The following is a 27,909-nucleotide window of genomic DNA, read 5'->3' as shown; positions in this document are numbered from 1 at the left end:
GCAGAAAAAGAAAAATCAGTGAAGCGGCAAACCGGAGCAGCCCGACATGGACCAGGGCTCCAAGACATTCATTCCCCACAACCCCACATCCCCCAGCCCACCCGAGCCCCCACACCCACCCACCCTCTTCTTCCTCCAATCTTACAAACTGTGCCTGGATCTCAAAACCCATCACCCCAGAAGTTATATACACAATCCCACAGGTTTAATCTTCGGGCCAAGGGTCAGCCCATGGATTAGGAGGCCAAAATGAGCACCAGTGGACACTCATCCCTGGGAAGACAAGGAGGCAAGAGTGCATGGAAGGATCAGAAAATGGAGCTGGGGTAAGACGCACACGGGAGCCTGTGGGTGAGTAATGATGGGTGATGTCTCCCATCAAAGCCAGGCAAATCAGAACAGGTGTGGCTCTGCTTCAGCCCTGGATAAAACCTTCACCCCCGTTGATTTTCAGCGGCCCACTGAGTCAGAACTGCCTGTCACCTCACTTCCTCCTGATTCCTATTTTCCCCTGCTCTGACTTGTCAGCAAGCGAACCTGACACTTCTATGGCTTGGGAACAGCTAGCACACCTTGGGTTTCCCATTAGTGTCTTGTAACTCTTCCAGGACAGGAACAGCTGGGGTGGCAGGGAATTCCCGAGACACAGATCAATCTCCAGTGAAAGTACCTGATCTAGAAGGCCGGTATGCCCCCTCTTAATACCACACCCCCACTGCCTAGAGCGGAGTGATCAAAGGGCAAGGAGATCACCGTCTAGGGCACCCTGATCTCAACCCACATAGACTCACAAGAAGCACACCACTCTAGAACCAAAGGAACAGCCACCTACTATCCCCACACATTGCCCCTCCCAACCCAATCCCAGTCCAAACACTGCGAATCTGCATTCAGGAGGAAATGGGGGATGGCGTTTGTTCAGGTGCAGGGATCAGCACGAATCCTTCCCATCCACAACAGCATGTGGATAGTCCAAAAAAGTATCTACCTATCACTCCCCGGCCAACGACCCCTTTTCTTTTCAATGGTTTCCAGCCAGGGTGCAGGTGTACCCACCCAAGGTGGTGGAGGTACCCACCTGCATCTCCATGGAAGGTGCCATCCTGAGGCAACCTGCTGGACAAGCTGTCTCCATCGCTGGGCCAGATCTGCCCCGTCTTTCGGACGCCCACGATGGTGGCCTCCGACACGATGACCTGGCCCTGCCGGTGCCGCTTCTGGCACTGCGGCGTCGGGGGGCTGCTGCTGTCAAAGGACTGCTGTGAGTTCTGCGAGGGTGAGCGGCTCTTGTCTCGAAACATGCGGTAGGTGGTGGGGCTGGGGGACACGCGGCTGGACTGGCCCGAGGAGAAGTCCTCCTCGCTGGAGGTGAGGTTCTCATTGGAGCTGCAGTCCGGGGTGTAGCCGCCTCCGCTGTCCTCAAAGCTCCGAGGGGAGTAGGACCTGCGGGGCCAGGTAAGGCGCTTCTCCTGCTCCGAAGTGCTCTGGCTGCGCAGGAGCGGGCCCTTGCCCTCCCCTTCCATCATCATGCCCCCGACATAGATGCTCTGGTAGGGCTGGTACTCCAGGGGCGGCCAAGGGGGCCTGCTGCCGCCATTGGCGTTGATCAGGTTGTCCTTCAGGAATCGGGGGTTCAGCTCCGCGTCCTCGTAGTCGCCGTCGAGGCCGCAGCTGCTCTCCGAGGAGCGGCCCCGGTAAGAGGGCCTGGGCGCGTCCCCCAGGCCCTGTCCGCTGCTGTGCTGGGACTTCTTACGCTCCATCTGCATCGCCTGGCTACCCAGGGAGCTGATCCGGTCCGACACCTCTTTGTCGTTGACCTTCACCAGGCCGCGCTCGTGGTGAAACTCGACGTTCACGTAGAAGGGCTTCTCGGTGTCCGCCGCCCCGGGCTGGCCGTGGCCCTTGCGGATCCTCTCAAAGTTGGACCTGAGCGCCGCCACGCTGGTGGGGGGGCCCCGGTCTTCACGGTCCGCGGCCGCGGAGGCCCCTGGCCTGCGGGCGGCCGCGGGCCTGGCCTTGCTTGGGGAGCCCTCTCCGTCCGGCCGGGCCTCGGACTCCTCGGCGGGCGGCGGGTCGGCGCCGTCGGCGGGCGCGGGCGGCGGGCGCTGCGCGGACGCGCGGGGCTCGGCGGCGCCGTCGGGGGGCTGCGCGGCGCGTCGGAAGCCCCAGCGTTGCCGGTCGTAGCTCTTCTTCTCCTTGGCCAGCAGCGTCTGCAGGTAGATCATGCGGAAGCGCTCTTGGTTCACCTCCTGCTCCAGGCGCCGAATGGAGGCCTTGCAGCGCTCCAGTTCCTGCTCGATGTCGCCCACCGAGCGCAGTTCCATGCGCGGCGGCTCGGAGTCTGGGAACTGCGCCTTCCACGCCTCGGCGAAGCCCACCGGGTCCACCATGGCGCGGCCGGCCTCACCTGCGCCTCCCGGCTGTGCGCGGGGTCCGCCTCAGCGGCGGAGCGGCGACCTCTCCAGGCCCGGCCCGGGGCGCCGGGCGGCCCCCATGGCCCCGCGCGGCTGTGGTGGCGGCGGCAGCGGTAGCGGGCGAACAATGCCCGCCCCCTCCCGGGCGGCAGGTGAGGCGTAGGGCTCGGCTCCCCCGGGCGGCGCTGGGCGCGGGGGAGGGCGCGCGCGAGGGGGGCGGGCGCGCGCGAAGGCGGGGGAAGGGCGCGGGGCTGCGCGCGGCGCTATTGTGTGCGGGGTTTCTCCGCGCTGCGCGGCGCGGGCGCTGCCCTCCGCTGGGCCCGGCGCCGCTAGCCCATGGCCGCCGCCCGCGCGCTCCTCGGCTCTCGCTCCCGCGCCGCGCCTCGTCCCGGCCGCCGCCGCCTCCCAGGCGCTGCGCTTGGCCCTGCCCGCTCTCGCCGCACTCCCGCCCGGCCCGCACTCGGCGCCGCAGGAAGGGGAGGGCCGGGGGGCGGTGGCCGCGGCGCGACTGACGGAGCCGGGCGGGCCTCTTAAAGGGGCCGTGCAGAGGGCTCGGGGCGGGGGGGGAAGTGGGGGGAAGGGGGAGAGATGTGGGGGAGGGGCCGCAGGGAGGCAGCGCCCCCACCCGGCCGCTGCCCTCCCTCAGACTCCGCGCCTCGGGAACCTCAGTTCCTGGCGGTGGTGAACCCGTACGTCCGACGCGGAGGCCCTGGCGAGTTCTGCACTCCTGGAACAGGAACACCTGGATCCTCACTTCTCCACGGCCCGACAGCCACTCTCCAGAGTCAGGACTGAGAGCTCTAGGGGCCACCCACCGGGCCCCTCCGCACACGGGAGCCCGGAGGGGCGAGTCATCCAGGGCGGCAGGGAGGGCCAGGGTGGGCCACAAAAGCCAGTAGCGCCTGTGTGCCAACGGCCCCCCGGCGCTGTGGTCTTGGAGTGGGTGATGCAACAGCTGCCACAGGGCATTGTCGCGAAGATAATTCACAGGAATTTCTCCCCCAGGTTACTCAACACCCACATCGCCCTCCCTGTGGTCCTGAGCTGTCCGCTGGCCTCTCCTGAGCTTTAGAGGCTGGCCTAGTTTTTCCCGGATTGCCTGACTCAGAATTTAGGTGTTTAGTCTCCCCCTAAGGGGGTCGCCAGTCTCCACCGTAAACCTCAGGACTGGGTGGAAGACCGGACAGCCCAGGGCCGTCAGTGAAACAACCGGACAGCCCAGGGCCGTCAGTGAAACAAAATCATCCGTCCTAACCCCAGGGAAGCCCAGAGAGCTTAGACACACGGCAGAGAGCACACTTCAGGGAGTCTGATGGGCGCCAAATGAAAATACCCAAAACCGCCTGCTGGGTCAGGGAACAGGAAGCAGGATTTGTCAACCAAAGACCTGGGCCTGAGTCCTGATCACGTCTGCCTCTCTGCTTCAGTTTCCTTTGGCATTGAAATGAGAGCAAGGGTACCTGTCTCCAAGCGCTGTTGTCCCTGCATGGATGTGAGGGGTTATCTTGACCCCCTCCCCGGGTCCAGTGCCACCCGGAACAGATGCCCAGGGCTATCAGCCAGTCCAGCCTGGCTCCAGTTCAGGTCTTCCCCACTCCAGATTTTGTGACTTGGACAGTTCCCTTCCCTTCTCTGAGCGTCAGTTTTACCCTCGTGTGTAAAATTTGAGCACCGCCTGTAAAGCACCCAGTTGGGGCAGATGCAAACACATTGTGACAAACGGCATGTGGTGTTCCTCCCTTGACTGCTTGTTAAGGTTGGTACTCTGGGAGGTGCCCTGGGAGGGCCACAGGAGAACTCTTGGGCCCCCGAGTCCAGACACTTTCAGGAACAGCTCACTGCCGCCCTCTTCAGACCTCTCCACCCTCCTGCTCGATCCCCTCCTGAGACCCGGTTGCCTCTTCCCCAGCTCCTTTATGTTGCAGACACCCCCTTCAAAGGCATGCAAGGAGCACCCCACCCCCACCCCGTGAAGCCTGTTTGGCAGGCAAAGAGACAGAATGAGTTGATGCCCTGACTTTAGGGCTGGACAGGTGAGGCTGGAATCCCAGCAGTTTGCACGTCCTCAGTGACCTTTTCTTTAAAATGTGTGTAAGTCTTGACCTCACGGGGTGTGGCACATAGCGGCTTGCAATCAATATTAGCTGCCTTCCTCAGATGATCTGCGCAGGTCACCCAGTGGGTCGGGCCAGGCAGGCTTCCAGAATCCTATTGTCTGGTTGTCTCCAGAGAGAATTCCAAAAGCACACACTGCTTTTTTCCCTTGCTGATGGAACCCCTCCACTTCCAGGGCAGGAAATTATGGGCTCATCCGGGACACTATCTTTAATCACCTGGGAAAGAAAAGGATACTTTGGGAGGGGGGCTTCATCTGTCAGAGAGGTGACACTTTCTCTGGTTTGCCAGCCCCAGTTTAGCTCCACCTCAAATATTGTACATAAATTAATTCAGAACTTAATTCAGAAACCAGAAGATAGTGGCCATCTCCCATGTGAGATAGCTTCTTCGGGCCCCAAAGACACTCCTCTCATCCTCCGTGCTTTCCTAAAAACACTCCCACCCTGGGTCTCTGGTCTTTTGCCGCAGAGCTTCCTTACCATCCATCCCTCCCCCAGGGAGGAAGGAATGAGGAGGAACATGGGGCCCAGATACATAACAGTCTGAATCCCCCATCAGCTGTCTGTCCCCAGCTAGATCTAAATGCCCAAGGATGGAGATGTCTGTCTCGTTCCCCACTGACTCCCCAGTGCTCAGCACATAGTAGATGTCAGCCGGCGCCGGCCAAAAGAAGAATCTGACACGTGTGTGGCTCAGAGGAGCTCACAACGCAGAGAGAAAGATGGACATGAGTGGGGGAGGAGAGGATAAGGCAGGCAGAGCCAGGCCATGGCAGGGGTGTGTGTGCCGTGCAGGGATCCAGGAGGGGGCAGAGGTCTGGGGAAGGCCTGCCAAGAGAGGTGACATCTGAGCTGGTCCTAAGGATGAGGAACAGAAAGGCAAAGACAGGGAGACGTCAAAGTTCTAGGTGTGTTTCAGGCACAGTTGGGGTAGGAGACGAGGCTGGTGTGGGTGGCAGGAGGTGACATCAGAGGCGAGGCAGCGCCTTGTAAGAAGGCTTGTAAGAAGTTTAGCTTTTACTCTAAATGCAAGGCCTCTGGAAGGTTCTGAGCTTGCACGGTCTGGTAGAACTCTCCGCCATGATGGACATGTTCTGCACTCTGCACTGAACAATACAGCAGCCACTGGCTTCCTCGTGCAACTCCTGGGCACTGAAAATGTGGCCGCTGCAACTGAAGAGCTGGAAAAATCCAGTTTGATTTAAAATTTGGTTTGGGGGCGCCTGGCTGACTCAGTCAGTGGAGCATGCGACTTTTGGTCTTGGGTGTGTGGGCTCGAGCCCCATGTTGGGTGTAGAGATTACTTAAAAATAAAGTCTTTTAAAAATAAATAAATAAATAAATAAGCAAATAAATAAATAAATTCTAGTTTGCTTTAACTTTAATGAATTTAAATTCAAATAGCCATGGTATCTGCCATAAGCAGTGGGGTGACTTGCTCAGCTTTGTTTTGTGGACAGGTGGGAGGTAGGGCGTGGGAGCAGGGTAAGTGGACAGGGGCTGTGCCACTGGTCCAGATGAGGGGCACTGGTGACCCAGAACCAGACTAGGGTGGAAGCAGGGCAATAGAGAGAGGGGGTCGAGTTCCAGGTTTGTTCTGGACTCATAGATAGATCTGATGTGGAGGGAGGAAGGACCAGCTATGACGTGGACAGTGGGTCGGTGAGTGTGATGGAGACACTGGGCTGCTCAGGTGAGGAGGCTTCAGGTGCCTGTAGCCCACCCACAGAGAGGAGTCGGGTAGAGAGAGAGTGGGTTTGGGCGTACCAAGGAGCCGCCAAGAGCGGAGACAGAAATGGGAGCGTTATTGGTGAATAGCTAGTGTTTATGGCCATAGGGCTGGAGATTCTCCCTGGCTCCCCAGGGGGACTGGAAGAGGAAGGGTTAGGGGCTGGACTAGCAGGGAAGTAGAGGCAGAGAGACTGAGAGGCACTGGTCAAAGAAATGACAGAGACCCAAGAGTCCCAAGCAATGCAGACTGAATGAGGAGGGCAGGGCCCCTATGAATGACAGCCGAGTCAGGTGCAAGGACACCGGGTCTGGCATCATGAGGCCACCAGAGCCAAGGTGGGCCCCAGAGCCTGGCCAGACAAGCTGGAAGTCCCACAGAGCCTTCTAAGGGGTTCAGCAGGTGGAGAGCACTTCACCAGGGGCTCCACAAGCCCCAAGGAACAAGTGACATCCATTTTGTTCGTCATTAGACTTTCCTGAATTCTTCATAATGAAAATGCTTATCTTTTGTAATTAAAAAAATGTTATTTTTTTACATTTTTACAACTTTATGGAGGTGTAATAGATGTGCAGTAAACTGCACATCTTTGAAGTGGGCAATTTGATGAGTTTTGACATCTGTAACATACCTGTGAAACCATAACCACAATCAGGTAACAGACATTTCCATCACTCCCGAGAGATGGCTTTTTTTTTTCATCGAAGAACTAAAATGGGACAGAGAAATAAGATTATTGGTGATGTCTCCCGTCAATTTCTTTCATTTTCTGGGGTGTGGTTATGTAAGTCTGCAGTTTGTTTAGAAATCAAACATACATAAAACAGTTACCATGTTAAAAAAAAATCAAACACACACACTCTCGGGCACCCTCAGCCATCTGCGAACCCTGAGAGAGATGCTGGCAAACCCCTCCCCAAGGCTGCTCCTTCCCTTTGCTGGAAGAAGAGGCTGGGACCCAACAGCTGCCTCTGCTGGACAGAATGCACAACTTCCAGTCTGTTCAAACCGGCAGTGGAAACAACCCAATGTCCATCAACAAATGAATGGTGACTCAGAAAGCCGTACATCCATACAATGGAATATTATTTGGCCACAAAAAAGAATGCAGTACTGATACTACAACATGGATGAACCTTGAAAAACTTCTGCTAAGTGAAAGAAACCAGTCATAAAAGGCCACATACTGTATGATTCCATTTATATGAAACGTCCAGAATGGACTTATCTATAGAAATAGAAAGTAGGTTGGTGGTTGCCGGGGATAAGAGGGTGGGAGGAATGGGGAATGACTGTTAAAGGTCGTTGAATTTCTTTTTAGAAATGTCCTAGAACTAGATAGTGGTTCTAGGTTTTGCACAACTTTGTGAATATACTAAAAACTGTTCCATTATATGCTCGAAATAGGTGAATTGTATGGTATGTAAATTATATCTTATTAAAGCTGTTCTATTAAATAGCAAAAATCGTAGAGGATAAATTGCGCCAGCCCTTGGGTCCCCAGCCTGGGGGGAAGGAGCCCCCAGTCCTGCTCACTGAGGGGTGAGCATTTTTCTAGCATCTCTTTGAATGCTCACATGAGCCCGGGGATTCACCCCCACTCCACAGATGAAGACATGTTTGCATGTCACCCAGCCTTTCAGCTGCGGGCAGGCTTGAGACCATCTTCCAGCTTCATAGCCTATGTTCTTTGTGTCATTCTGAAGTCAGAAGACGCCGCTAGTCTGAAACCAGGAAATTTCCATTTGTTCATTGTAAAATGGACTGGCCACCCCTTCCCTTGGGGACTTCCTGAGCAGGTCTACCAGCTACGGTTAGACAGGATGTGCACTGCACAAGGGCACACATCAAAGGGATCATGGTTCCCAACTTAGACCTGGTAGATATGAATATTGGTAGTGATAGAAATTGTAAAAAGGTGTCTTTTCTCACAAAATCCGTTCATAACAGCAGTTTTCTAACATATGAATATCAAATGCCATGAGCAAGAAGTGCTATTTTTAAATTGAGGTGAAATTCACATAACAAAATTAACCATTTTAAAGTGAACAGTTCGGGGGTGCCTGGGTGGCACAGCGGTTAAGCGTCTGCCTTCGGCTCAGGGCGTGATCCTGGCGTTGTGGGATCGAGCCCCACATCAGGCTCCTCCGCTGGGAGCCTGCTTCTCCCTCTCCCACTCCCCCTGCTTGTGTTCCCTCTCTCGCTGGCTGTCTCTCTCTCTGTCAAATAAATAAAATCTTAAAAAAAAATAAAGTGAACAGTTTAGAGAGATTTAGTCTACTCACAGTGTTGTGCAACCATACAGCTTGTATCTAGTTCAAAAATATTTTCATAACTGGATGCCTGGGTGGCTCAGTTGGTTAAGCATCTGACTCTTGATTTCAGCTCAGGTCTTGATCTCAAGGTTGTGGGATCAAGCCCCATGTCAGTCTTTGCCATGGACCCTGGTTGGGATTCTCTCTCTCCCTCTCCCTCTGCCCCTCACCAATATATATATATTTTTTCATCACTACAAAACCCAAAAGGAAACGCCACACCCATTAAGCAGTGGCTCCCCATTTCTCCCTCCTTCCAGCCCCTGACAACCACTAATTTCCTTTCTGTCCATACAGATTTACCTATTCTGGACATTTCATATTAATGGATTCAAATAATATGTGGCCTTTTGTGTTTGGCTTCTTTGATCTAGCATAGGGTTTTCAAGGTTCAACCACATTGTAGCATATGTCAGTACTTCGTTCCTTTTTAAGACTGAATGATATTCCATTGTATGGATAGGCCACATTCTGTTTACCCATTCATCTGTTGATGGACATTTGGCTCGTATGAATAATGCTGCTCTGAACATGTGTGTACATGTATTTGCTTGAGTCCTTGTTTTCAATTCTTTGGCGAATATTCTTAGGAACGGCAATTCTAAGTTTAACTCTTTAAGGAAGTGCATGGGTACCTTTTTCTAATTAACGCAAAGGCACTGTGTAGGTGGGGGCAGTGGCATGGCTCATGGGAGTTGCACGGTCTTCCATCCACCCAGCCCTTGCCAGCTACCCAGCCTGGGGCTAGGGGCTCCACTGATGTGACTTGCTTCCCCCCTCACAGCTATCATCCTGGCAGGAGGCAGAGAAAAAAGCTGAGAGAGGGAGTGACCCCTTAGTCACACAGCAGTAAGGGGGAGAGGTGCAGACTTGAGCCCAGCCTGCCCAAGTCCCAAATTGGTATTCCTGACCACTGTGGGATTATCAGATATGGCATTATAAAGTCAGCATGGCTTTTTGCCTGAAGATGTACCTAAGACCAACTTGAATATCTGGGCCTTTTCTTGCTCTTTCCTTCCCCTGTCTGTACCCTCATCCCTACCCACTTTGGGGCCTGGAGGCCAGAGGGCTCCCTTCAAGCAGGATGTGGCCATGTGACCCCCATCTGTCATCTGTCATCATCTGTCAGCCCCAGGGAGCTACAGGCAAGATCAGAAAACTAGGGCGATCAATACAGCTTTCTTCAGTCTGCTTGCTTGTGCCGTGCTGGGCACCTTCTCCAGGGGGCCAGCTCCAGGCCCGGAGTGGGGAGCAGGGATTTCCATGGGACGGCCTCTGCCAAGGGTTCTGAATGAGTGAGTATGTGGGCCTTTCCTTCCAGGCCCCCCTCAGCTCTAACTCCACCTGCCTTCTGCAGAATCAATTATTGATGAGGCCCCTACAGCCAGGGAATCCCTGCAGGGGGGGGCCTGGCTGCCATTTCCAGCCTTCACAGAGAGGGAAGGGGCAGGGGCAAGATGAGCTTGTTCCTGAAGGATAGGCATGTGAGATGGTCCAGGCTGTGGCTTCCAGTGGTCAGAGGCCCAGAGCACCCTCAGGCCAGGGGGTACCACCCACGTATGGGGCACAAGAGAGCCCTGGGGCTGCTTTGCTTCCCAGAACACCCACCATGTGTCCCTGAAGACAGGGTGGGGAGCAAGCAGAGCAAAGGGCCTGTAGACAGCAGGCTGGGGGGCAGGCTCAGACAGGTGGCTGGTGGTCCTGAATGCTAGGTAGGCGTCTGGATGTGGGGGTGGAGGCTGGGAAGGATCTGGGCTGCCTGGAGAGAGGCAGAGGCGGTATGACAGCCACATTTCCCGTCTGCCGATCAACTTCCCTCAGGGGAAGGCCTGACATATGGGAGATGACATGGGGAGGCCACAGCAGATGGTAGAGGAGCCCAGGAGCTGCTGGGAGGGGGTCTCATCTCGGGGCAGCACCGAAGTCATGGGCTTCTTGGATGACAGTGGACCCAGGCCCCCCCAGTCTTCAGGAGCCCCTTCTCCCTCAGAAGAGGAGGGCCCTCCCTGAGCTGTGTGCTGCTTCTTCTGAAGGCTCCCCCTCACCCCTTGCCTTCTCTCGGTCACCACTCTGGGCCTCTGTGGTCACCATGTCCCCCCTGCAGGCTTGGAACTCCTTGTGAACCAGACCTTCCCGGGTACACTAATTCTCATCTGTGTGAATGTAAGTGACCCTCTGTCCGTTTCTCTGCTCCAGTTACCCAGATCTCGGGTAGCCTTGGGTCTGGCTGCTCAAGACACCCTGGGTCTCTCTGGTTCATCTGGGGGCGGCTCCCATCTCACCCTCCTGCTGAAATCAGAGTCGAATAGATCCTTGGCCTCTCCTACAATCTAGGGGCCCAAAGAGAGGCTAGGGGCAGGGGGAGGCAAGTTGGTGCCCAGGGCACAAGAGGAAGGAGGCTAGGAGCAAGTGCCCCGCTCTGGCTCTGGGTCACTGGGGAGTCTTCATCACAGGTCACATGACTGCAGAGCTGGGGACCACTAAAACTGTGGGGGCTCAGGGAGGAAGGGGTGACAGAGGAGGGGATTGATAAACTCATTTCCTGGCTCTGCTGAGGACCCTGAGGAGGGCTGGGTGTGGTTGGGGCCACGTGAATAAACCTCTTTTTGGGGTCACAACCCTGAGTGACAAGGCACTGGGATCACCTGACTGGGGGATAGACACATAAGGGACAGTGTCCCATGGACGAGGCTGCTTGGCAGGGACATATGGCTGAGGGACAAGCCTCTTCTGAACCATTTGCATCTGGTCCTGGGTCTCTGCCCCAGAAATGACAGCTAAATTTTGAGGTGTTTGAAGAGAATGTCTTTGTTGACTCATGGATTCTGACAGAAGAGACTCCGTATCAGCTGGTGGGAAAAAGCTAAGCATGCACGGTGGGCAACATGGGGCGACTTTAATAAAGGGCTACTTACAGAGAGTGGGTGCACAGAGACACTGGTTCTAGCAGAGGAGCTATTACCAAGACATCATTATCACCCCCCCAATCCCAGGGCCTGAGGGGTGAGGGCAGGGAGCCGTTGGGAGAGTGCCAGCCCACCCACCGTGGCCGGGCTCCTCTATCCCATGACACTTTCTGCTGTGTGCCACAAACCTGGTCCTAACGCAGCCTGCCCCCCCCCCCCCGCCCCCCGCCAAGATTGTGTCTAGTAGACCAAGCTGGGCCACCAGTCCTCAGAAAGCCAGCAAGTTCTCTTCGGGAAACTATAACTACAAGGATGGTCGCTGCAGTACCTTTGGTAAAAGCTAGAAGCTGGACACAAACCTCACGTCCCACTCAGGGGGCAGGGCACTTGGACTCTGGTCCATCACCTGAAGGAAACCTGGCAGTTGCTAAAGGAACATGTCGGCTCTGGGTGGACAGAGGGCTCCTGCAGGTCAACCAGAAGACAGGCTGCCGGGCAGCATGAGTGGTGAGAGGTCATTCTGGTCTAACAGCAAACGAGAAAACACACATGGCTGTGCTGCAGAGGAATAGTCTGGAAGGACTCCTACAGCTGTTAACAACACTTACTTCTAAGCACAGGAGGGGGGTTTTCACTCTGTATACAAAACCTTGTAGTTTCTTGTTTTGGTTTACAATAAGCACGTGCATAATTCCTGTAAGAGTGATTTATATGAAGTGTTTTATATCTGTAAAAAATTAGAGCTCAAATGTGGTGAAGGGAGACTGAACAGAAAAAGAGGCCGGTGTTCCTCCCCAACCAGCATCCGGCAGTTGCTGTCAGCCAACCAGCATGCACTGGGCGCGCAGTGTGCCAGGCACTGTGTGGGGCACTGACCGAACAGCTGTTTGCAACATGCTCTCCATCTGAGAGGAGCAGGTAGGATATGCCCAGATGTGCCCACCTGCTCGTGGAACGGGGTGGGCGGGGAGGAGTAGGGGTGTGGGGCAGGTGGGGGTAGTTCATAGCCCCCGCAGAGGAGCAACACGAGGGCACAGAGAGAGCGGGCACTCTGGGTGGGAGCCGGGCAGGGGATGCCCGGCCTGTTCTGCCTGTTCTGGGTGTGCACGATGGGGTGGTATAGAGGAGGAGCTTGCTTGCTAGTCTCTGGAGGGCCTCTGATGTCCTCCAAGGAGCCATGGATGCCACCACAAAGGTCCTGAGAGGCACGCACCTAGCATTTTCTTGTTCTCCAGGCCCTTCCTGTGCAGGCCAGAGGGAGAGAGGGGCGGCGGGGGCAAGCACAGGCATCAGCCCAGCAGCGTCTGGGGTGACTACTGCTGGTAACCGCAGGGCAGTGCCGTGCACAAGGGATGGAGCAGTAATTCACCCCCGGGACAGCTGGGCAACCTTCTTCCCATAGCACAGCTTGGGAAATTCATTGTCCAGCCAGGCCAGAGGGCATGAATGGCCTGTTCTGCCCGTCTTCAGCCACTGACCAACAGGATAGAATCCCAGGGATCAAGGAGGAGGCAAAGATGACCCTCGGCCAGAAGGGGCCTGAGAGACACTCTTGTCTGGAGGAGGAGCAAGGCTGCTCAGGAGCCCACAAGTCTGTGGCAGAGGGACAGTGGACAGTGAGCTGCGAGTCCTGTTGATTACAGAAGAGTCCCAAGCAGGGATGACAGGTGGGTTTTCCCTCACATGCTGGCTTTGACAAGTCCCGCTTGCCTGGACCACTGAGAAGAGAAGGGTCCTGAGGCTGACCCAGGAAAGCTGGCAGAGTGCCTACGTGATCAGCTAACATGTGCCGAGGACGAGAGAGGAGGGCCATGGGGCACCAGCGTCTTGTGTCTGCAGTTCTGAGGCCTCTCAAGGCCAGGGGGGATGTCTGGTGACTCTGTAGGTGGCTTCTGGATGATCACCGCAGTGCACCCACCTGTGGGACAGTGGGGGGTTCCGGCAGCCAGAGCGGGCCTTTCCTGGCTCCCACTTGCTAAAGAGAAGGGGCTGAGCTCTGGGGCTCAGCATGGTAGGTGGGCAGACACGGATGGCTTCATGTCACCCCTCCATGGTCATAGAAGGCACTGGCCATGCGTGTGCAGGGAGTAGAGGCTTCCGGTGCAGGCCCCAGCTAGCAGCAACCTAGGCTGGAGGATGTCGTGCTCTCCTGGGTCTCGGGGGGACTCCCCTCCATGCCTGTAAGGATGGGAGTAGGCACGTGGCATCAACTAAGCACCTACAGCTGACACAGGGCAGCCTCCCTCCCCTGCCACTGGCACCCTCTGGTGTCTCTGCTGGTCAGAGCTGAGCTTGGCCTTCCAGGCTTCTCAGTCAAGGCCTTGGTGACCTGGCACAGGCCAAGAGGCCTAGGATATATTCCAGATGGTGGAACAGCGTGGGGAAAGACACAGACTAGGACAGGCAAAGCCAGGACACATCCCCACAGCTGGGGATGTCCAGCCAGGCTCACGAGGAAGCTGCCGGGAGGGCAAAGAGAGCCAGGGAGCGAGTCGAAGCTGGCAGGCAGGGTCAGGGAGGCTGAGGGCCTGACATCAGAGTAATGACAAAAAGGGTACCCCAGAGAGGCCAGCACAGGAGGACAAGTTAAGGGAGTGGCCTCTTGGGACGGGAGGCTGGTGGACGCGGGTTTTCGGCTGCAGGCCTGCTCCCCAGCCCCGGCCCTGCTGTCTGTACGCACGGATGAGGTCTCCATCGCCGACTTGGAGCCGGGCACTGCTCCTCCTCTCCAGGTCCTGTAGAACTGACTGCTCGAATGCCAGGGCAGCGACGCGGCTGAAGAACGCCTTCACATTCTCCCCTGTGGGCCCAAGACACAGCCCTGACCCTGTCGCCTCGGGCCTTACCCGCAGACGAATTTGGGAGCCAGCGGGTGTGGGAGCCTGGGAAGCCCACCTATGGGGCTGACTGGGGTGGCACAGTGTAAGGGATGGGGTTAGCTGGCCTGGCTTCCCACCTCTGGGGGCTCTGGGGACCCCCCGTCCTGGCAGCTCCCTCAAATCTCTGAGCCTTGGTTTCCCAGCATCTACTCTTCCAATCAATCACCACTGAGCATCTCCTGTGGGCCTGGCACCAGGATGTGTGGAGATCAGAAGGGTGTCTGCTTTCCTGTCACTTCTGAGCACCTGTCCAGTGGGCAGCTGTGAGGATTAATGTGCTGTCAACTCCCACACAGACCCTTTGTGCATCCTCCTTCAGGTGGAGAAGGCCAGCCAACTGGGCACAGGGCTAGGTTCCAGCCGCCGACATGTGCACTGCCCTTGTGCAGCTCACAACCCATACAACTGCACAAGGGAATCCTGCTTGGCCCATAGGGAATTCTCAGTGAATCTTCTGTTACTCTAAGGGGGGGGGGGGCATAGGGCACGGTGGATGTTGTCAGGAAGAAGCAGAGGGAACTGGGTACGGGCACTGCCATGCTTTTATCTGTGTTGGAGTCGAGGTTGTGTTCCCCCCTGTGGTGCCTACCCTTGGTACTCCCATCCTTGCCTCCCCTAGTCCCTGGCCAGATGTTTACTGTGGCCCCTTACTCGAGGCAAGGACCACAAGGCATAATTCCAGAGTCTCCAGAGCCGCTGGGGCCTTCTATGAGCCAAGCACTGATGGTATTTCATGTCACCCCCCCCCCCCCAACAACCTGTGTTTTTTAAGTATGTCCTTTGCTTCTCTTTATTTTCTAATTTTCCCTCAGTGAATACACAAGGCTTTTGTATTTTAAAACATTTTCACAGTAAAAATGAAATGAGATGGACAGCATCATCCCATTTCCCAGATGAGGATACTGAGGCTGAGACGTCAGGCATCTTGCCAGGGAGTAGCCCATGGGTGAGGGCAGCTCAGGGGCTGGGGGCTCAGTGTGGCCAGGGGCCCCATGTGGATGGAGGACAGACTGGTGGGATATGGATGAGGGCCAGGGGGCCACAAGCAATGTTGCAGTGTCTTCCATGGTAACACCCAGGGAAGGGATGGGAGCCCCCAGTTACTGGACCCTTCTATGCGCCAGCCAAGAGGTGCCTCTTACCCAACTACCTTGGGATGGGGGGGCAGGATGGTACAGTGCTTACAGGTGAGGCTGTGTTCCAACCCCAGCCCTGCTGCTTCCTCCCTGTGACCCTGGAAGTGGCCTCACAGGGATAAAATGGATCTGCCTCAAGGAGGGAGGGAGATGCTTTAGAGAACGCGCCCACAAATCTGTTTACCATGGGGGAGGGCTCCCGGTCTCCCTCTGGAGCTGAGGAGACTCCTCGCAGGCAGTGGAAGGCCCTGCATGGTCACCAGCTCAGCTGGCTATGATTCAAGCATGCCATAGAGCCACCAAAGGAAACTTCCCGCACCCACTGGGGCAATAGCCCTGCACCCACTCACCTGTCTTAGCTGACACCGACCAGTACTCGGCCTGCATCTCGTTGGCCAGACGCACAGCCTCCACTTCTGCCTGTGCACACGCAGCCCCTGACTGGGAGAAGCAGCCCTCCTGACCCAGCTTTCTGGGCGCTCCTGCGCTTCCCCCGTGCCTCCTCCCTCCCCATCTCACCCTGGGATGGGCATCCTCAGTGCACGGGCGGGGTACACCTTCCCTAGGGGTGAGATCCCAGTGGTCTCTCTCTGACAAGACAAGTATAGGTGCCCCTAACTTTCAGCTCTTGGGTCTTCCAGTCCCTATCTAAGCACATCAGCACCACCCTCCATTCTCCAAGCTTGGGCTGAAAGTGGCTGCATTTTCCCGAGGGCCATCCCAAGCCTCTAGCTCTGGTGTGCTCACCAGAAGGTCTTTCTTGGTTCCCACGAGGAACACGAAGCAGGAGCCAGGCTCATTCTCCCTTAGTGCATCCTCCAGCCACTGTCTGGAATGCACAGAGGGGAGACAGGCTGAGAGATAGCATCCATCCACCTAGAGAGGTCCGAGGAAGACCAGGGGATGGGGTACAGTCCCAGGTCTGCCCCAGGGCTGGGAGCACTGAGCCTTGAGTTGCAGGGAGGGTACCTAGACCCCAGCTGGCTGAGTGGGCTGCTGGTCCTGCCACCAGCTGGGCCCTGGCTGGACTGCAGGTGGGTGGGGACACAAAAGCACTGGTCAGGGCGGGTAAGGACCCTACCCTGGCTCTGCCCTCACCCTGTGTCACCTTGGGGGAGTCCTGCCCTATCATCAACTTGAACAATCACCGCCCCCCCACTGGACTTGGGAGATGCGGGATGTGAATGCCCTAAACCAAAGAGAGGTGAAGAGGACTTTGGTCCATTAACTGGATGATTCCCAGCAGAAGCAGATAACCTCCCAGAATTGGTCATGTTACCAGCTCTCTTGATCAGGTCTCTGCCCAAGATAGCAAGTGCTGTCCCTTCAGACAGGACTGGATACACATAATTTGTAGGACCCAGGGCAAAGTGAAAATGTGAGGTCCCTCATGCAGTAATGATTAAAACTTTCAAGATGGTGACAGCAGAGCTTTAAAGCAAATGCAGGCCCTCCTGAGTGCCAGCCCCTGTATGACGGGGCTGGCTGTGTACCCTGAGCCGGTCCCACCTTCAGCAGATGGGTGCAAATCTTAAGGGATAATATGGCAATTGGACAGTAAGTGGCCTGTGGCAGTCAGTTCTGACGAGCAAGTTTGGTCCCTTGCACCTCCCACAGGGGGCCCAGCTCATGGGCGATCCCTAATCCAAGGGGACCACAGGGGCCACAGAGTCCCAGACTTGCCTGGTGTGCTCCAGAGTCTGCACATCAGTGAGGTCAAAGGCTGTGATGATCACTGGACACAAAAAGGGAGAAGCCGAGAGTCAGTTAGCAGCAGGTGAGACAAACATGCTGTACAAGGAGGGGCTCCCCTCAGGCATCTCCCTGCTCCCCAAGAGAACCAGAGAGGAGCCTGGCTCCCACAGAACTGCTGGGGTGGCCCCCCAGGCAATCAGTCCTGGTCCCCACTATGGAGGCTGGGAAGGAGACACCCCATGGCTGCCGCTTGGGACCTACCCACCCACCACCCTCTCCGACCCATACCCAGAGGCCCAGACCCAGGGGATATCCAGGGAAGCAAGATGAGCTCACGGGCTTCTGTCTTCAAATCTCCCCTCTGCCACTTACAGCCAAGGGAGCTCAGGTGAGGGCCTTAACTGCTGAGAGCCTGTGCCCCCGTCTGTGAAAGGTGAGAACGATACCTCAGGCTCTCAGGGGTGCTGTGAGGTTTCAGCAAGAACAGCTATTTTTACAAGCTCTGGTCTAGGGCCTGACACAGGAATTTCGACCAATGGCAGCCATGGCTATGAGGACAATTAGCAACGACCAGCTTTAGGGCAATACTTTCTGAGGAGCAGGAAAATTCTCATCACTGGCCCTGCCCAGGTTCTGTGGTATCCACGGTGTCCAGGGCCCCATGGAGTTCTGAGGGGAGTCCTATGTGGAGGATATTCCAGAAAGGCCTGCTCTCTACTGGGCCTGGGGGTGTGAGCAGGGCCATGCAGAACCTTCCCCTGCAGCTTGGCTGAAGGCTGCAGGAGGCCCCCTGAAGCAGAGGGGAATGAAGCAAAGGAGGATACTGAGAATGGCGATGGTGGCGGGCTGGGCTGCAGTTCCCAGTGTTGTGCCAGGTGCCTAACACCTCATTCTCACCCCCCTGAGAAGATGGGCCAGAGCTGGAACTCCAACCCAAACCAAGGTGCTCATGGTTTATTTCCTGGTTTTGCTTTTTATCAAATCTCAGATGTCAATGTTATGATTTCTTTTTATCAGTATCGAGTAGACATAACTGGGCCTCATCTTGAGCCTGGTTTTGGATACTGTGAACGGTTCTCGTGTCTGCCATTGAAACCCCTGGGAAGCTGGGGTTGGAGTGGGGAGCTTGTGCTGCCGCCTGCTGACCGGGAGGCCTGCCCAGTGCCTGGACCACTCCCACTACGCCCCCACTGGCAGGTACAGTCCTCCTGTGGCCCTTCCACTCCTCCCCTCCAGCCTCACCTCCTCGCACCTCCTCCAGGAGTCGACTCTGCTCTATTTTCCTGGGGTTTCTGGACATGCACCTCCCCCTCTGCGCACCCTTCAGAGCCGAAACTGTGGCTGAGACTCCCAGGGAGCAGCCACCAGCACAGGGCCCCTGAAGGGTGTGACCACTGAGGCCAACCCCAGGCCCGGCTGGCTGGAAGGCAGTCTCCTCATCCCCGAGGACTGGCCAGACGTTTTCTCAGTGGTTCTTGGAGGGCAGAGCTGGTGCTTGTGCAGAGGACCTGGCTTCCTGTTAGGAGCCCAGTGGGAGCCTCCTGTTGTACGTGGCTGAGGGCCCCGCCATTGCTATCACCCGGATGCTCACCCTGGGCACCCCGGTAGTAGGCAGATGCAATGCACTTGAACTTCTCCTGCCCTGCTGTGTCCCAGCTGTGTGGTGGCAGAGACAGAAAGGGAAAAAGAGAGGTGGCAGATTAAGCAATTGCAGTGGTCTGAGCCAGAAGGCTGGTGGGGCTGTGGGCAGGCAGGCCCGAGGGCCTGTGCCAACTACCGGCCACTGGTCCCTGCCCCGCAATTCCTCATGATTCCTTCCTAAGGTGCCCCATGGGGGAATTCCCTGGCTGGAGTCACCATGCCTGTGGGGGAGGGGCATGCCCTAGTTCACTGCCTAGATGAATGGAGTTGCAGCTCAGTCCCTTTGGACAGTGCCATTAAAAAAGAGGATATGCTCCCTGATGTGCTCGCTCTGAAGATGGTGGAAGTCCGCCTGTAGACGAGGCCCCGTGAAAGGGACTGGCGCTCCAGGCTGGGAGCCGGAGGCTCTGCCACTTGCTCGCGTGTGGCTGGGCCCTGGCTCCACGTTCTGACTGCAGCAGAAGGGACGCTCAGTCCCTGGGTGGGGGGTGGGAGTGTCTAACAGGGACGTGGTTTGTATCTCGTGGGTGATTCTGATCAGTTAGCTCTGGCTCTCTGGAGAAGTGGAGCCCTGGCTCTAAGGAAAAGAATGCAACAATCAATTAATGATGTCTGCCATCGGCAAAGTATAGGACAGGGGGACACACATACTGAGATCTACTTGCTCTGGTTTAGAACCGGGTGGTCAATGTGAAGGGCTGAGTCTGAAAATCCATTCCTTTTTAAAATTAACAGATCAAAATTTAACTTTCTTCCGTAAATGGAAAAGTTGACAAGCTGTGAATAACATCTCAACGGTTTGAAATTTTTTAAAGTGATTCAGCATGATGCAGAACTTTTTGGCTCTATTCTGTCATTCAATCATTCATATTGTCTTTCGCTTCTGAAGATGACGCTGGGTGGGAAGCTGGGAGGGTGGAGGTGGGGCCAACTGGGTAGCCAGCAGTGGCCTCAATGTAGGGACAATGAGAAGGCAAGCCAGGACAGCATCTCTGTTCTAGTTAGATAAGGCCGATGGCCTGTTCTCTGCCTGGCTCCACCTAGGCTGTCCCATCAGCTCTGTGCTCCTCAGCTCTCCTGGCTCCAGAGCCCCTTGGTCCTACAGCCCTGAATTTTCACAGCCTCTTCTGCTCTGGTCTGGCCCTGTACTCTCCCTCAGGCAAGATTTGGCAGTGCCATCTGGCTCTAAGACTACACTAGGGCTGTCCTCAGAGAAGTGGGCATTATCATGATGGAGTTAGGAGCTGAGGTCCACGAGAGGGTGAGTCCATCCTGATGACCACGGATCCCAAGGCTAAGCCCAAGCAGAGCTTAGAGGATTGAGGAATGAAACGAGAGGAGCAGGTGTGACCCCAGGGAGAAAGAAAGGAGAAGGGGACCAGGACAGAGGCAGCAAGCAAGAGGGGTGTAGGGGCAGCTGGGCAGAGAGCCTAGGAAAGGGAGGGGGCCACACAGGAGAGCCTGGAAGGGTGACAAGTCACACAAGAGAGGGTAGGGCTGGTGACACAGATAGACCTGCAGTATCCTCTAGGTGCCAGAGAAGAGGGATGGCAATGTCCAGAGCTCTGGTAGGAAAGTATGAGCCTGGGGGAGAGACTCTGGGCTGTTCTGAGGGAAATTAGAGGGGAGGGGCTGAAGCCAGTGGGCCATCAAGAGGCAGAGACATGAGGTCTGGCAGGGTAGCAGACAGAGGGAGAGAGATAGGGAGAGTGAGTGAGGGCAGAGGGGTGAGGATGAGTGGGGTGCATCAAGCCTGAGGAAGGTGGCCTCCACCAGACCCTGGCACGCAGGGATCACTTTGGGCTCCACTTTCCAGATGAGACAGATGCTCAGAGGTCTGAAATGACTTGCCAGAGACCACCTGCTGGCCTGGTGAGAGGGGTCACCGAGGGCCAGGCAGGCTGGGGCAGACCCGGAGCCAGAAAGCGAGGGGTGGGCATCAGGGGAGGATGAGGGTGGGTGGGCACATCGGGCCGTGGGGACTTTCCCAGGTCTGATGACCAACGTGAGATGCTCATGGGGACTGGGGGAGTATAGGGCTTTGGGGAACTGGAAAAGCCCAGTCTCATTCAACCATTCCTGTTTGTCCAGACAGGTCCTCACTGAATACTACAGGGCACAGTCCAGAAGGGGCTCACCAAGGCTTTCCCCGTGGGTCTCCCTCTGCAAAGCCCACCCGTGAGCCACATGGGAAACGGTGTGACACAATGGTGACTTACATCTGCAGGCTGTAGGGAATCCCACCGATCTCAAAGCGCTCAATTTCAAAGTCCACCCCGATGGTGGCCTTGTAGTCACGGTCAAAGACATTCTTGCAAAACCTGTGGGAATCGAGGAAATCATCAGAGAGGCTGTGTGTGCAAGCTTTGCTCACGACAGTCAACGTCTGCAGGCAACAAAAAGTCCACCCACAGGGAATATAAGGACATGATGGTCCCCGAAGATAGATAACAGACAGACGGAGCTGCCGACAAGAACTGTGTTGGGGAAGAAGGGCTGTAGCAGCCCGGAAGGCAATGCTGCAGGTCAGAACCAGTGAGGTGTGAGCCCATGGTCCTGGGGGATGGTGACATGAATGTCAGGGTCCTAGGACGCTGCACCCCTCCGCCCGACCTGCTACTCCCCAATGCCTTGTACCCCTCTGAGGTGTGGTTCCCAGCAGCCACACAGTTTTGACCAGGACAATGTGAACTGGGCCTCCCAGGTGAAGGTGTGACAACCAGTGCTGGGAGGTGTGGCCAGCAGGCGCACCTGTGGATGAGGCTGGTCTTGCCCACGTAGAGATCGCCAACGACAACCACCTTGGAAAGTCGCAGCCTGGGAGGGATACGGTTGTGTTGCTTGCAAGCATGGTCACGGAGCATCTTCACACACACAGCCCCTTCCTTCCCTGAGCTCCCCACTCATAAGCCATGGATCAATCCTTGACGGGGGACAGGGTACCTGCTGAGACACTCTGGGATGTCTGTCCCCATCCCTGGCACTCAGAGGGGAGGGCAGGAGGGCCTGCATTTCTTCTGGGGACTCTGCTGTCTCTGGAGCTATATGCTCTTGACCCCACTGGGCCCAAGCCCTGTTGTGAGGATTAGAACTGGGCATGATGGGAGGCTGTCTTGGGCTGACGGAGTAGAGGGAGGAGACTCAGGTGGGGCTACGTCCAAGCTGGGGGCGCACGCAGTAAGGAACCTGGAGCTGAGGGTGCAGACGCAGCGTCAACGTGCAGGGGTACAGGCACGGGGTCAGAGCCACTGCCCCTCCTAGCCACGCCTGGGGCTGCACGGGCTCGTGCTTTTTGCAAGCAGGTACTCCCTGACCGGGACACCACTGTCACCAACTGCCTTGGAGGTGTCTGCAAGGGCCACACAGGCCCCAAGAGGTGAGCCGTGGACAGGACTCAGGCCAGCACTCAGCTCTGGGCTATGGCTTGAGGTAAACTGGCTGTGAGGTTCTTGGGTTCTCCAGGGGACCTTGCTCACTGAGAGCAGCCATGACCCCACCCGGAGTGTATCCTGCACTTCCTGCAGAGCATGCCTGGGACTGGGTGGAAGTTTCTGCAGCTCATGCTAAAGGAGCTCAATGGGCAAACATCTGACCAGGTACTTCCTTTGCCTGCAGACAGCAAGGAGGCACCCCTGTCACCTGGTGACCTGGTACACCTCCCCTGGCCATGTCTGGGGACACAGAGGCTGTGTATCCTCTGTTCCCAGGTGGCCTTTGGTCCCGGAGCAGGATGGACCTGACTCCATTTCCCAGATGAAGGAATAAAGGTACTGCCGAGGTATTATGGGAGCACCTACTGTGCCTCAGTTTCTCACCTCCCAGAGCAGTTGTGAAGGGTCAGAGAGGTAATCCGTGAAGCACTTTGCACGGAACCGGCCCTCCCTAACTGGTGGCCGTTGCTCTCATTCCATGGCCATTCTGACCTGAGTCTGGCCTCACTCTGACCACCTGGGGAACGTTGGAGCCAGGCTTCCACTGCAAGCTCATCACACCTGTGTGACACCCGGGAGCTCCTCAGGAGGAGAGGCAAAGAGGCCCCGGTACCTGTGCGTTAAGAGGAGTAACTGCTTGCAAGCTCCCTGTGCCGGCAGGGCTAGGTGGCGCCAGGTGCCGGGTGCTGCCGAGGTGGGAACAGGACAGACACAGCCCTTGCCCTCACAGGTTAGGTCTAGTGGGGAATCCAGAGAGGCAAACTCGTAATTCTGTGAGATAAGTGCTTGGGACTCAGGTGGGGCACCCGGGCCAGCCCAGGCTGGGTAGCGGGGGTAGTGCAGGACTCCCCTGACACTATACTGTGAGCTGAAGGATAGGAAAGACATTCCAGACACGGGAAGCAGACATATGCCGAGACCTCGGGCTGATAAGTCATGTGCGTGACTTACTGAGAAAAGGGAAAGTCATTCTCTACAGCAGACGTTCTCTATGACAGCAAAGCCAGATAAAAGTCCTGATCAGCTCCAGGCCCGTACTGGGCTGTACGGGTGTCGTCTGTGTGAAGCGTTTCATTTGTTCATTCGTACATTCATCCATGCATTCACTCCATCCCACTGCCTCCCCCAACATCCTGTGCCCCTGGGTCGTGGGGTCACTCACCCCACGGTCCCTGTGTTCCTGCGCTGGCAGGTGGTGCTGACCTGCCCATGGAAGTGTTCCTTGAGCTGCAGGCAGGCTTCAGGGGTATACCACTGGAAAAAGACAGACAGAAGGGCACTTCATCCTGTGAAGCGGCAGCTTCAACACCAAGCACGGGAGCGAGGTGGTCACTTGCCTCCCAGCATTCCCTCCCTCCTGAGCCTTGAAGCTCCAGCCTCGTTAGCTTTCCCTGACCCCTCTGTCACATCCGTCCTCTAACCCCTCAGTGGCCCTAGACTCCAAGGTCTTGAGTCCTGAGCAGCAGCAGCGGCCGGGCTAGACCAAAGGGCCCAGGTGGAAACTCAGAGAGGGGTCTCACCTGGGGCAGCTGCGTCCTTGCTGTGGGTGTGTGGCAGGTCTCTGTCCTCTCTGGACCTCTTCAGGTGAGAAGAGGGGTGGGCTGTAAGGGACTTTTTAACTCCAAGATCCTTCCATGCCTTCTGTGGATCTTTGATGCCATTTTTGCTTTAAACGTATGTATCTATGTATATGGAAAATGTCCTGGAGCGCTCTTTGGGTCTTCCATAGTTCTTAGAAGGCAGATCTGGGCTATGGTTGAAGAGCATGACCTCAGGGTCAGGAAGACCTGTGTCTCCACTTAGCTGCTGTGTGATCCCAGGCAGCTGTCTAGTATCTCTGCACTTTAATTTCCCCATCTATAAGACCTCGTAAGCCTAGGGGCATAAAATGAAATGATGCTTGTAAAGCCATCAGTGCAGACCCAGCCTGGCATATACTAAGTGCTCAACAAATGTTCACAGCTATTAAGATGTCACAACACATGTTGAACACACATTTGTTTTATAATTGGAAAAGATGACCTTGAAGAAACTGAAGGTGACTGCTAGGTTTTGCTCTCAGATTGGTGGAGGCTGAGGGTGGAGCATGGTAAGGATGTGGGGAGAAGGGCATCGTTAGAAGCTGTTGGTGTGCTCTGCCGTGATATGGCAGGGGTCCCCCAGGCCACCCGCTCTGTCCTTCGGGGCACTGCTTGGACCCAAAGCTCCCCTGTGACAAGGGCTCCACCCCCTCCCCTAGCCGTAGTGTTTCTTCTGAGTTCCCAGGCACTGAGATGGGCTCTGCCCTGGCCCATCCGCCCCTTCAGCTCCAGGCATGTTGGAGGCAGCAGGGACAGTGGAAGGAGCTTTACAAAAGGGCAAGTCACAACACCTCAGTGAGCCCGTTTCCTCATCTGTAAAGTGCACTCATAACAGCAGCTCTTCATGTGGTCATTGGAGGATCAAATGGGTGACATAGGTGAACAGCTTAGCCTCACAGCCCACGCTCGTGTGGAACAGTGTCAGCTGCCTCGTGAGAAAGCTGGCTGCTTTTTCCTGTCGACTTTCATGTCAGCCTCAAACTGGGGGTCAGCCTGGTCATGGTGGTCATTGAAGGAATCCCACCATTTTGGATGCACTGAAGAAATGTAGTAAGGAAGACTGGGCAGGGGGTGTGAGCTGATTTTAGAAACAGGGAAACTGAGGCACAGGGTAATGGGAGGGGCTTGCCCCGCCTGACCATGAATTTTTCAGGTCTGAAGTGTGTGGCCCTGATACAGGATCAACTGCCGCAGACAGGAGCGGGGAGAATCTCACCCTCTATGAAAATATGACGGATGCCCCAGGCTGCCTCTCAGGGTAGGGGAAAGTTGGAGCCCTAGAGTCAGATTCAGGTCAAGCCCTGGCTCTGCCATGCCCAGCTGTGTGATGCCAGGCAGCCCCCCCCACCTCTCTGAGCCTTGCCGATCTGTTCTGTAAATGGAATCCTCTGTCCCGCGAGACCTGAACTGTTTTGTGCCGATGACACTTCCCTTCCTTTTGGCCCACTAAACTTCAGTGTCCGTCATCCCTGGTGACCACGGTCAAGCTCTCTAGGGAAGCAATTGCCTGGGTCTCTGTTGAGATGGAAAATTCTGGGGGAACTGTCCACAGGTCCGAGGCACCACAGCTTTCTCTGTGGGTGTGCAGAGGCAGAAAAGGTGAGAAGGTATGACGGCAGGCCCAAATTACCCAAAGTCTGCAGTCACCTCCTTCCTCCTTACCAGCCTGGGCATAGAATTCAAAAGACAGAGTGGTCACTCCATGGAGAGGATTTTTCCCTCCATGCCTGTCCCAAGTCACATGGAGGCAACCACTGAGAGCAGGATCTTCTGTGTCTTTCCAGAGATATTTTTGGCATGTATAAACAAGCACATACATTGGTTTTCTCCCCTCTCCTTCTTGCACCCGTGGAAGTAGGCTAGACACACTGCTCCATTCCTCACATTTTTACTTAATTGACTTTGGCCCTCACTGCATATCCACTCCTGAAGGGAAGCCTCATTCTTCCTCCTGTCAGGAAGTAGCATTTTGCTGTTGAAGCAGCGTCCCCTGGAGGACATTTATATTGTGTCTGACCGGCTTCACAAACCGCTCCAATGCCTGGCCTTGAAAGGCTGGATCAGAAGGCAGGGGCATTGCAATGGTGGGAAATATTGTCCCACTGCACCCTCTAGGGGTGGGACGGATTTGCATCGCCTGATGCAATACAGGATTTTAATACACATGGAAGAGAGTGGTGTTTTCAACAGGAACCAAAGGCAGAACGGTAAGGAGAGAGGACCCTGGATTTGGTGTCAGGAAACTAGAGTGCTATTTTGATAATAATAATGATAACAACGAGCACAGCAGTGACCAGGACTCAGGTAAGGAAGCTCCCGTTCACCATAGGCCAGGCACCCAATGTGAGGAATTATCCTTGTGTATCAGCAGCTCTGAGAGGCTGAGTAACTTGCCCACAGTCACATAGTTTCATGACAGTCAGAATTCACACCCAGGACTGCCTGATTGCAGTCTGTGCCTTTAATCTCCATGCCACATTGTCTCCTGCTGTCACCCTTAACTTGCTGGTCCACCTGGGACAAGTCAGTGCCAAGTCTCCCTGTTTCTGAAGAAGTCTAGTAAGTTCCCGGGGTCTGTTAGAGAGGGACTGACCTCCCCAAGTCTCCTGCTTTGTTTCCAGTGGTGAATGCAGGTGGGGAAATGTGGGCATGGACAAGGTGTTGGGAGAGCAGTGTACACAGAAAGGGCTGGCTAATGATTCTCTACCTTAGGGAATCTGGTGATGACACGATCCCGGCTCACGGGCGGTCCCAAAGGCGTCAGGGAGGACCTCATCCTTCTACAGTGTCCTGTGGACCCAACCAGGGGAAAGAGAGTTAGGGCGCTGTGCAAATCCTGGGGGACTCATCCTCAAGTTTATGCTTAACCTCTCAGTAGCTTTAAACATTAATCCACACCTCTTTCTCTGTCAGGGAAACTGGCCAGAGGTCATCTCTTTCCATCTGCAGGCAGTCTGGCTGGGGTGGGGGTGGAGGGACCAGGCTTTCCCGGCCCTGCCTGGGAGTCAGGAAGACCTGGGTCTCCTCCTGCTAGATGTCTAACCAGGAGTGGTCGCTCTCTGAACTTATCACTGGGGTGTGAGTGAGGCATGGCGCAAAAGCCAAGCTGTGTGTCGTCCCAGCCCAGGTGGTGGAGCAGAATTGGGGTGGTCCTCTGCTCCTGGTCTCTGAGGGATGAAGGCTCTGGGTGGGTCAGGGGCCTCAGGTTTCAGCCCACCGGCGTTTCCCGGTATCCCTTCACCGTGCCCAGCGCCAGGCCTTTAGCATCTATTCAGTACCCCTGCGTCTCCTGTCCTCCTCCTCTCCCCACTAGGGTGGCCTTGGCCAAGTCCTTAACCAGGCCTATGGTCCTCCCAGATCGGACCCGGCTCTCCTTCAGGACCAACACGGGCCTGGCCCAGGGCAGGCGCTCAGGAAACGAAGAGGCCCCGGGGCTGCAGGCCGCGGCGTTCCGGTTAGGGCTATGGGAGGTGGGCGGGCACGCGGCGCCCTCCGAACCAGAGCCTCCGGACGTGCCTGCACCGGAGCGGACTAGGGTGGGATCGAGGGGACGGCGGACTCACCCGCGGAGGTTGCAAAGGCTCCAGAAGCTGCGCGGCCTGGTCTGGCCCGGCCCGTGGCCGCGATCACCATAGCAACCAGCGCCACGCGGGACCCGCCGGCGTCTGACGAATCCCGGGCGGCAGGGACGGGGTCTGGGCGGGGCTCACAGCGGAATGAGTCCCACACGCGGTTCGTCAAGGGCGGTTACCGTAGCAACCGGAGCCTCTTGGGGGAGCATTGAAGCTTCCAAGACACTGCGCTAGCGCTGGCGATCACCATGGTAACGAGGGCGGGATCCGGCAGGCGGGCGGTGGGCAGGGACTGGGCGGCCCGGGGCGGCCCGGAGGTGGGGCCGGTGCCCCAGGGGCGGGGCCGGGACCCCGGGGGCGGGGGGCAGGGAGCCCAGGAGGCGGGGCCAGGGGCGGGGCGGGGTGGAAAGACTGGAGCACCCAGCTTCTATGGGATGGGTGGTAGCTTAAACAAACGGGTAGGGATTATGTGAGGTGTTTAAATATTTATTTTC

At 56.3% G+C, this 27,909-nt stretch overlaps 3 protein-coding genes across 4 annotated transcripts in view; 1 reads left to right on the top strand and 2 right to left on the bottom strand.

Moving 5' to 3' along the window:
• BCR (BCR activator of RhoGEF and GTPase) overlaps positions 1-2,862 on the bottom strand; it is a 120,446-nt gene extending 117,584 nt beyond the window's left edge. The window contains exon 1 of the mRNA XM_026487832.4: positions 1,079-2,862. Within this exon, the coding sequence (XP_026343617.2) occupies positions 1,079-2,390 (1,312 nt within the window). The 5' untranslated portion in view covers positions 2,391-2,862. The remainder of the gene's footprint in view (positions 1-1,078) is intronic.
• An 8,586-nt stretch (positions 2,863-11,448) lies between these two features.
• RAB36 (RAB36, member RAS oncogene family) lies at positions 11,449-27,640 on the bottom strand. Its single transcript, XM_057306047.1, has 11 exons — positions 27,407-27,640; positions 26,551-26,633; positions 23,426-23,517; positions 21,584-21,649; positions 21,052-21,153; positions 18,783-18,847; positions 17,180-17,231; positions 16,244-16,325; positions 15,847-15,937; positions 14,162-14,281; positions 11,449-13,659 (listed from the first exon to the last, which is right to left on the bottom strand). Exons 1-11 carry the CDS (start codon positions 27,474-27,476, stop codon positions 13,595-13,597), a joined length of 888 nt encoding a protein of 295 aa, XP_057162030.1. The 5' UTR covers positions 27,477-27,640; the 3' UTR covers positions 11,449-13,594.
• RSPH14 (radial spoke head 14 homolog) overlaps positions 25,892-27,909 on the top strand; it is an 80,091-nt gene continuing 78,073 nt past the window's right edge. The window contains exon 1 of one of the 2 annotated variants that reach the window (XM_026487889.4): positions 25,892-26,050. The gene's annotated coding sequence lies outside the window, so the exon portion shown is untranslated. The remainder of the gene's footprint in view (positions 26,051-27,909) is intronic. The other variant, XM_057306045.1, reaches the window with a different exon arrangement.

The sequence above is a fragment of the Ursus arctos genome, unplaced genomic scaffold, assembly GCF_023065955.2.
Source record: "Ursus arctos isolate Adak ecotype North America unplaced genomic scaffold, UrsArc2.0 scaffold_34, whole genome shotgun sequence".
In the NCBI taxonomy this organism is placed as follows: Eukaryota; Metazoa; Chordata; class Mammalia; order Carnivora; family Ursidae; genus Ursus; species Ursus arctos.
The sequence above is the reverse complement of the archived record's forward strand: the minus strand, read 5'-3'. Positions and strand labels throughout refer to the sequence as shown.